This window comes from Corylus avellana, chromosome ca1, assembly GCF_901000735.1.
Source record: "Corylus avellana chromosome ca1, CavTom2PMs-1.0".
NCBI classification, from domain to species: domain Eukaryota; kingdom Viridiplantae; phylum Streptophyta; class Magnoliopsida; order Fagales; family Betulaceae; genus Corylus; species Corylus avellana.
This window is the reverse complement of record NC_081541.1, coordinates 38,821,696-38,831,549: the sequence shown is the minus strand read 5'-3', so window position 1 is coordinate 38,831,549 and position 9,854 is coordinate 38,821,696. Positions and strand designations below refer to the sequence as shown.

At 37.3% G+C, this 9,854-nt stretch overlaps 2 protein-coding genes across 17 annotated transcripts in view; both read right to left on the bottom strand.

Annotated features, from left to right (window-relative positions):
• LOC132178284 (putative disease resistance protein RGA3) overlaps nt 1-7,416 on the bottom strand; it is a 17,600-nt gene extending 10,184 nt beyond the window's left edge. For 3 of the 16 annotated variants that reach the window (XM_059590735.1, XM_059590728.1, XM_059590801.1), the window contains exons 1-7: nt 4,053-7,416; nt 3,833-3,939; nt 3,616-3,706; nt 3,283-3,445; nt 2,606-2,709; nt 1,899-1,982; nt 55-1,752 (exon numbers count right to left, since the gene is read on the bottom strand). In XM_059590735.1, the coding sequence (XP_059446718.1) occupies nt 4,234-7,215 (2,982 nt within the window). In that variant the 5' untranslated portion in view covers nt 7,216-7,416 and the 3' untranslated portion in view covers nt 55-1,752; nt 1,899-1,982; nt 2,606-2,709; ... (2 more) ...; nt 3,833-3,939; nt 4,053-4,233. Of the gene's footprint in view, nt 1-54; nt 1,753-1,898; nt 1,983-2,605; nt 2,710-3,282; nt 3,461-3,615; nt 3,707-3,822; nt 3,940-4,052 lie in introns of all 16 variants that reach the window. The other 13 variants (XM_059590772.1, XM_059590794.1, XM_059590758.1 and 10 more) reach the window with 13 other exon arrangements.
• Nucleotides 7,417-9,257: 1,841 nt separating this feature from the next.
• Nucleotides 9,258-9,854, bottom strand: part of LOC132171778 (putative disease resistance protein RGA3) — a 2,130-nt gene continuing 1,533 nt past the window's right edge. The window contains exon 2 of the mRNA XM_059583180.1: nt 9,258-9,328. Within this exon, the coding sequence (XP_059439163.1) occupies nt 9,258-9,328 (71 nt within the window). The remainder of the gene's footprint in view (nt 9,329-9,854) is intronic.

Here is a 9,854-nt window from a genome sequence, read left to right as displayed (position 1 = left end):
GCTTATCCCAATTTATTAATATAAACTTAATTACGTAAGGAATCAGATACTTACACAAATGTTTGGTAGTTGCTGGATAATTGTAGAACCAACTTTCTTTGACGAAAGACATACTCTTGTATGTTCCAGCAATTGATTCCCATCTAGCTTCCACATAAAGAATCAAAAGAGTTGAGAAGCTAACAATACCTGAAATGAAAGAGAATAATCTAAAGAGAACTAGGTTGGTATTTGATTACAAAGAGTTACGAAAAGATGTCATGTATGTAACAATGGAGTGTTGAGTCCTTTTTAATCCAATTAATGAAATGTATTGAGCTGTATAAACAATAGAGTGTTGAGTCCTTTTCAAACCAACTCTAGTGATGGGATTCTAGTAGTCTTATGCCAGTCTTGACCCACTCCCACCAATATATCATGCTTTTCATAGCTGAGAAAAGAAAATTATAAACAAACTTCCCAAGCTTATGTTTCTTCTTGTTTTAGTTTATAGAAAATGTACATATTTCAAGTGAAAGTTCAAGGATTTCTGCTTTCTTCAATCAAGTTTAAAGATGGTTAAAATTTAAAATTTCAATTCTTAAATTTTCTTTGCATAAAGTATAGCATAAAGTGAATATTGAATAACAACTTTGAAATGATACGTGTCTAAACTAAATCTCTAGGCTATAGTGTTTATCCAAACTTCCCTGCCAAAAACCACTTGCTCTTTTTTATTTATCCTTTTATCCTCAAAACACAATGCAAATCTCTCTTCAAACGGCAATAACTACAATGTTGTAATCCTATAGCTAATCAACTATACAAAATTGTGGAAACAACTTCCATATTACCTCGAAAGGAATAAAATTACCATTAAATATATGAAAAGGAAATAACATCATTGTCCCTAGAAGTAATATCCACTGGGAGAAGTGTAAACCACAAATTTCATATTCTTAAAATATGTAGAGCAGTAAAGGCATCATTTATTGTTGCTAATATCTATAGAAAGAATAGCTTCACCAAAGAAAGGCTTTCATTAATACGTTGTCTATATTGCTATTGCTAGTAACAATAGTCAGTGATCTCTAGCGTTATTGTACACAGTAATCAGTACAATGGAACATCTGCTAAAGTGAAAATCAATCACTTGTATCTGAAAATATATAACATATTGGGATGCAAGAGCTTCTCAAAGGCCAAAAATAAACCACCTGAAAAATAGGAAACTCTTGAACATCAACTTATGGTCACTAAGCTGCAACCAAGCCTATAACAACTGATATAGAAGTTAGAAGAAATATAATCCTACTATAAATTTTTGGCATAAATTCCATTTAATTGAAATTATTATTTAAATTAATTTTTTTGGTAAGTAATGACGACAAGTCCAGCCAACCTGCAGCATAGAGTGAAATGCACCCCTAAAATCGTGCACATCTAAATCTAAAGGGTGAACAAATATAATATCTCATTGTGTTTTTATTTCAAACTAAACTAATTAAATAAATTAGGAATTTTGATATTTAGAATGGAATCATTCAAGTGCCAGATCTTTTAATTGACTATTTGAAGACAAAAATGACATGTGGGAAGCTTATGTGTCAGTGTAACAGAGAATTGAACAAAATGAATACCTATGCAACAAGTTAGTTATTACAACCAGAATTGACTCTCCCTTCAATACTTAATCCGACATCGCTAAGAGCCAGTTTTTTCTCCGCTTACACAATGGAAAATGAAACGCCCAGGTACATCATCTCATCAACTCTGTTTATGCAAAACCGCATATTATTAGAAATGAAGAAACCAAAAAAAAAAAAAAAGTAAATTACTTACTGTTTCTCCTAATTGTTGAAGAATCATTTAAAAATTTTATGAATAGGAGAGAAGAAAACAAGTTGTTAACTTTTTACCCAAATTGCCCTGGATTTTGAGTAAGCTTAGAATGTCCATCCAATGTTTCTTCTATGCTTCAACTGGGTCTGCTGTTTTTACAACTGGAAATTTAACCACGAAATATTGAAAGAGAATAATAAATAAGCTGTTAACCTATTTATAACTTACTAATCAAAATACAAAGTTCTATTGAAAAGTAAATTCATGGCATTTAATCCCGCTTAATTGTTGACTTATTAATAATAAGCTGTTTAGAAAGGAACTAGTCAACTAAGGGGCATTCCCGTGGCACTTTATTATAAGTAACATTGACATTTGATTGACTATGTAGGATTTGACTAATATTCACGCTCTAATATAGGATGTGAGCAACCTTTGGCTAATTCTCACATGTTTGCCTCTAGCATCTCTCCAGACTCCTATTAAGTGGGCTAATCAGTAATACTTTGTCTCTGTAAGGATTGAGGAAGTGAGATGTTTTATCCAAGCATATTGCACAAATCCACCATAATTCCTGTACCCCATTATGCTTTCATAGCAATTTCCCTCTGAATTCAGAAACCCAAATGAATAAAGAAACAATAGCGCATAAATGATAATGCAAATAAAATCATTCTAAGAACACAAGCAGTTCGATCCAAATAGACAGTTAGACTTTACATAGAACACAAAAATGAAAGGAACCCCTCCAAATGAGACATCTGCTAAAGTGAAAATCACTCACCTATATCAGTAGATGAAAAATAGATTGTGCTGTTAGGAGCTCCAACATAGCCAAAAAGAAACCACCTGGAATATAGGAAGCCTGCTATAAGAGTTAACATCAACCTATCGTCTTAAACGAAGATGATCAAGATATAGAAGTTAGAAGAAAAATGATAGTATAATGTTTAGGAACAATTTCCACTTAATTAGTTTTTTATTTTATTTTATTTATTTTTTAATAAGAAATCGAGATATCATAAAAAATGTAGGGCACCCCATGTCCAAGTATACAAGAGAAGCCACATAGATAGTAAGGGCAAAAAGAACAAGAAAATCAATATAATTTCCACTTAATTGTTGAATTAATGGTGAGAGATATTCAGTCAAATCGGAGCATATACTGAAAATCATCCCTAAAATCATGCAAATGTAATCTCTAAAGGGCTAAGCCTCATACAACCTTAGTAGCGAGGATGGCTCTTCTAGCACTTATACCTATAGATCTGCATTAGGCCAGTAGGTATATGCTAAACAACTAGATGAGATTCACAAAAAAGATGCTATGCAATCAACATGACGGATTGGTTTTATTGATAACACTACGGTTCTGTTGTTTTAGGCACTGGTACCAATATTTTAAAGACAATTCATACATGATAAACATTGAAAAAGCAGCGTTCGGTCCTCCCTATATACCTGTCAATATCTTTTCTGAAGATGATATTCTGTGTGTCATCACTTGGCTAAGCAAATTTAGGTGGAAAATGTTCCCTTTAATGCTTTGACTTACTCACTGGGTTGTAAGTGGGTGAAAGTGGATGAGAAGTTCCAAGCAAGAAGGCTCTACAGAGCTTTTCAGCTGCATCATGTATCACTGTTCTTTTATTTCAAACTAAGCTAATTAACCAACAATAGGCATTGATATTTAGAGTGGAATTATTCAAGTGCCATATCTTTTAATTGATTATTTTTAGATAAATTGACATGTTGGAAGCTTATATGTAACAAAGAATTGAACCAAAAGATTACCTGTGCGGAAAGGTAGTTCCTGCAGTGCTGTTGCCAGATTGGATTTCCAAGACAATATTTGCTCAAGTTTCATCAAGTGGCAATTTTCACTCTGTTAACACAATGACAAAGAAACACCCATAATGCATCACCTCATCAACTCTATTTATTCAAAACTAATTATCATTCGAAATGAAGAAACGAAATTTAAAAAAGAAATTAATTTACTAACTATTACTCCTAATATGTGAACAATCACGTATGCAGTGCCCCAGATTTTGAAAATGATCTGAATCTCTGTCCTCTGTTTCTTTGTGCCGTCAACTGGTTGTGCCGCTTCTACATCTAAAATTTAACAACTAAGAAATACTGAGAGAGAAAAATGAAGAAAATGAAGGTGAAAAAGGTGGGCACTTCAAGTTCTGTGAAGGATTAAGATAAAATGACGAGTACCATACCTGAATCAGTCGAACATGCATGGGTGCTTGAATTTTCTCTCTATTGAGGCAGCTACGGTAAGTCTAACTTTGGAATGTGAACAATCTTGGGCCATCCTCACCCGTCTCTTTTCCATCTTTGCAATAAGATGGGACAATCCACAATTATTAGCCTCTGCAAAGACGTTGGCCTACGCATCCCTTAAGTGTTGCAGTTACGGATCCACTCTGGTATAGCCGTCAAGCTTACACAATCTGAAATCTCGATCTTTTGTAGAGTGGTAGCATGTTGACGCTCCGAGGGGAGAGACTTTAATCTACTGCAGCTTCCTATCTTCAAAAACTCGAGAGAAGTGAGGTTCTGCAACCACTCCTCTGGCAGAGCTTCTAGATCTGCAATGGAATTCAGTTCCATATACTTCAATTTCGAGAGAGGAATGGATGAAGAGGAGGTTGTTGCTGTTGACGTTGGGCTTTGCAGTGCTGCCATATTCATCATCATAGTCTGTTGCAGTGGCTTCGAGCTAGCATTGGACAGGATCAACTTTTCTTCAACATGTGGAAACATTGGCATGGAAGTCAACTTGGGGCAAAATGAGATGGATAATGTTGAAAGATGAGGAAATGAAAGGAGTAAACGATGCTCCGTTATTTCAGCAGAATTATGACTATCACTATTGACCTCCATAGAAGAATCCATTTTCCACCACCCCTTGAGATTACGGCAACCTGAGAGACTGATTTCTTTTAGGAATGGGAGAAACGGTATTTTCTCATCGCTAGCACCACCATCTGATATGTACTCCATAGCATCCAAACCTATAAGAAGAAGATACTTGAGAGAAGGCAGTTGACTCAATGGTGGCAAATATTGGCATTCCTTACACCAATATAATTCAAATCTAACAAGACTTTCGAGTGACAAAAACCAACTCGGAAGCCTTGAACCCCGATACTTCCCTAAACGAAGATATTTCAGATTTGTGTGTGGTCGCAAGCCTTCCGCTTCAACATTAGCAACGCCCGAATCAATGACATCTCCTTGACTACTCCACCATAAATGCAAAGCATCAAGACGATGTTTCTCCTTTAGATTTGCAGCCTCATATTCTACCGCAACACTTTTCCCATTATGTTCCAGATTTTCAATCACTAACTTTCCTCTCAGGTTATTTAGTCTCCTTAGTTCATCTAACCCACCGCTATCACTCTGGCTGGAGTTGACCACAAATCTTGATAAGTTCTGAAGATTAGTCAGTTGCCCCAATCCACGTGGCATATAAGTCAAACCATAACATTCATCGATCTCAAGATTCCTGAGATTGATCAGTTTTTTAATGTCTCTCGGCAATTCTTTGAGCGACCCACAGTTGGAGAGTCTTAATGTTTGCAAATTTGGTAACATAGTTATAGAATCAGGCAGCTTATTGATATTGTAGTGTCTAGAAAGATCAAGATAGGTTAAACGCTTCAACTTCCCAATAGAGATTGGCACAGACTCAACATCGCTTGTATGCAGAACCAACACGTGCAGGGAATTGAAACTTGAAAAAATTGTGCCATAATCAATCTCTGCCCCAATGCAATCACCATCGAGTTGAAAAAATGTCCGAACCCTACTTGCTTTATCCAATAAAGTTGGGAGCATAGATGAAATATTTCTATCACAACCAAATGATACATGACGAGTTTTTGCATCAATGATTCTATAATTATCATCTATTGTGGTGATGAACGACGATCCTGCCACTGTTATGGCAAGATCATGCATGAGGCTATGTATTCTGCATCCAATTATGTTACCAAACTCATCCATTACAGGTTCTTGAAAGAATGATCTCCATAGTAAATCCATAAAATACTCATCACAAACATCTTCCAAGCATCGGTTTTGATCCGATAGCTTGACAAACCCTTGTGCTATCCAAAGCTTAATCAATGTTGATTTATCAATCATGTAATCCTTCAGAAACAAACTACAATAAGTAAAGCAGTGCTTTAAATGTGAAGGGAGATGATCATAACTTAGCTTCAAAGTTGGTAAGATGTCATTTTTATTCTGAGATATTCTTGAGAGTCCATTTTTCTTCACAAACAACAACTCTTTTTCTGAATTTATGGAGTACAGTAAACCTGCAATTGTACTTATGACCAGAGGGACACTTAAACACTTTTGTACGATCTCCTTCCCAAGTCTGACAATGATTGAATTCTCCGGCTCTTGTCCTATCTTAAATGCCCTTTGCTTAAATAAATACCATGACGCATCTTCATCTAAACCTTTCAAGGAATATGATTTAACAGTCCCAATAATCCCTGCAACGCTTTCCTGGCGGATGGTCCTTGCAACGATTTCACTGCGGGTTGTCACTAATATTCTACTGCCCCTTGCACCACCCATCAGCACTTCTTTCAATTCAGACCATTTTTCATGATCCTCATTCCACACATCATCCAACACGAGGAAGTATTTCTTTCCACCGATTATTTCCTTAAGTTGACCTACCAGTGTATTCATTTCAACAGCCGGTTGTATCGTGTATGTGGCAGATTCTAAGATTACTTTAACAATATTTGTAACATGGAAGGAATAAGAGACATACACCCACATTCTGAGCTCAAAATGTTCAACGATTTGGTGATCATTGTATACGAATTTAGCGAGTATAGTCTTTCCCAATACACCGATGCCAACAATTGGAAGGATTAAAACATTGTCTTCAACGTTGGAGTTCATCAGAAGGTCTATAACAGCCTTCTTATCATCCTCTCGACCAATAACTGTTGTCGGATGTACAAACGAAATAACGTCACTATCCCTCCAACTGTTACTGACTCGTGTCTCTTCATCCTTGCGTACATCCAAGTTGAACCTCTGCCCTTCGTAGTAGATTTCATCTAACCTCTTTCTGATGGCCTTAATCTTGGCCTTAATCTTATGGGCCACTTTAAAACGAGAGATAAGTTGGTTTGATTTGGAAAAGAAAATGCGTACCTTTTTTGCCTTCTTATCACGGGTCAATATTTCCCTTTGTAGAGCATCCGTGGAAATAGCATCCAGCAAGTCATCCGCATCATAAAAGGAATCATCTAGCGTTTCGAGCCAAATTCTAAGTATAGGGTTGTTAGCCTGTTTATGCTCAGCATCCAGAAGCACAGCTTTGATTGTTGAAACGGTGTTCATCAGCCTTAGAAGCTCATCTTCGACACCCCAGAGCAGTCCGATCTCTTTGACAGCCGGTGAGCCCAAACTCTCAATGATTCGATCAACAGTGCCTAAGAGAAGTCATTCTGCCATTTCTTGAATGTGAGTGAAGGAATGCTCAAAAGTGAAACACAGCGCTGTTGATGGAAGTAGTTGAAGGGTAGAGTGAAGAAATGGTTTTGATGGCGTAGATCACAACATATAGATAAGCCTACGCCACATTCAATAAAACAAACGAATCCTTGATTTGAAAATTGACAGCACACCTGCTACTTTAAAAAAGCATTAAACCTTGACCAGCTGCTTTAAACGAGGAGGACCTATTGGGACAAGGATCCTCTTCAGTTCAAAATGGATCGGAAATGATTCAGTTGATAGCTATAATTTCTAAAGAGAAATCCTAAGGCCATCAACCCGCCACGTGACTCATTAAAAAAATAATATTAATTTATTATTTTACTTTTAAAAATAAATAAATAATAAAATAATAAAAATTTAAAAACAAATATAAACGAAAAAAAAGATGGCTGGCCACCCCATGTTGGCCACAAGGGGTGGCCGGCCACCACATATTGTGACATGGAGGTGGCGACGGCCGGTTGGGGGTGGCTTCTACCACCCCCAACCGGCTCATGGGGGTGGCCGAAGCCACCCCAAAGGCCAAGCGATGATCGGCCACCCCTAAGGGCCAAACCCATTTTAAGATAAAATGGGTTTGGCCCTTGGGGGTGGATCGCCCACCCCCAAAGGCCATGATAAAATGGGTTTGGCCTTTGAGGGTGGCCGATCCACCCCCAAAGGCCATGGAGCCACCCCCAACCGGCTGGTCTAGGGTGGCTGAAGCCACCCCTTGCCCCAAAGGGGGTGGCCGAGCCACCCCCAAGCCCTTTTTGCAAGATAGGGGTGGCTCAAGCCACCCCCAATGGCTCGCCAGGGGGTGGCCAAATTATCGCTTAAAACTTTACGTTGTGCTCCACCAATATTAAAAGTTAAAACAATCCGATACGCTTCACTGTCCATGTTCACCTTCCTAATCAATACATCAAAAGCTGCTCAAGAATTGATGAAATACAAAAGGTTAAGCTTTTAAATTTATTTCATGCTAGGCTGGCCCAATCTTATGCCCATACTCCAAATTAGAACCCACCATAACACATTACCTACCAGTCAATTGTCACTTCGAGTTTTAATATCCTTTTACAATTTGGTCTCAAAAGTTTAATTAAGTAGATTTAGGTCTAATCATGTCATATCAATTAGTCTATTTGGAGTCATGAGTATAAGGAAGAACAGGGAGTGATGCAGAAATTTGACCAACTCAGAAGACATCACATGATCAATAGTTATGATTATCTGCCACATGGTCGTTAGTTTTTTTTTTTTTTTTTTTTTTGTGATTGTTTCGGTTACGATTGTGGTTGAAGTTGTCTTTTGAGTGAAGTCCTTTGAGCATTTGGTGTACATTGGGTTGAATTCCTCTGAACGTTGATGATTGAAATCATCTATGGGTTGAAGTCTATTAATGGTTATAGCGTTCTACATGAAGCTGATTAACGCTAGCGACAACCGGGGTCTTTCACGAAGTCCGTAGAAGAGTTGTATTGGGAATCTTTAATATTTTATCCTTCGTTTTCTTCTTTATCTTTTATCTCTTTTATATATATTATCTTTTAACTTAACTAAATTTATTAAGAGTGTGTTTTCTCTTTTTGAGATGTAATTCATTTATGTTGTTCTTCTGTTGTGTTGCGTCAAGGAGTCTATACAACCTTTTTCATTCTATGTACAAAGAACGGAAGAAGGCAACTAAATAGAATTGCGAGAATTTGATATCAAGAGAAAAAACAGAGATCCTCTGCAACTCAAATGTAAAGCTAACAAGTAACGAATATCTTTGTTTATTAGAGTTAACCATTGTTGACCATTGACGGCACAAAGTATTATACAATTTTAAGAAGAAGAATACGAATATGCTTCATGAGAATCCTAGGCAATAAAGCAGCCTTCCCAGCTAAGCAGATCTATTCTTCGTGTCCCGGCACCGCTTGAATCTTCTCAATGAACTTGAGCAATGTTTCCTCGGCCTTATCATCTGCACAAAAAAACAAATCTAGTATTAGATCTTCATTTTTCATTCTTGAAATCATATCCACAGGTCATTATATTGAAGGATTTAGAGAGCGGGCAATGAGGCTGCCTTATTGCATTGCAATGGGTAGTCTCGTGTGAGAGCTTGTCCGAGCTTCACCTGCTCTGATAAGTGTTCAGATAGCTTGGGCTCTGTCGGCTTAGGCTAATCCAAACACCTATCAAACTAAAGTTCCGTTTACTTCAACGTAAAATGATTTCTTTCGTAAAATATTTTTAGGAAAGCCATTTTCCCTGAAAATATTTTCCGTCGAAAGCATTTTACGGTGTTTACTTGCACATGGAAAATAATTTTTTTTTAATATCTTTTTTTATATATTTTTTTTCCAATAAGGTCTCCACCTAGACTTGCACGGGATTTGTTCAAGACCCCGCAGGGACCTGCCCGGGACTCCGCCGGAACTTAACCGGGACTTGTCCGAGACACCGGTGGGACCTGACCGGGACTTGCCTGGGACCCGCCCGGTACC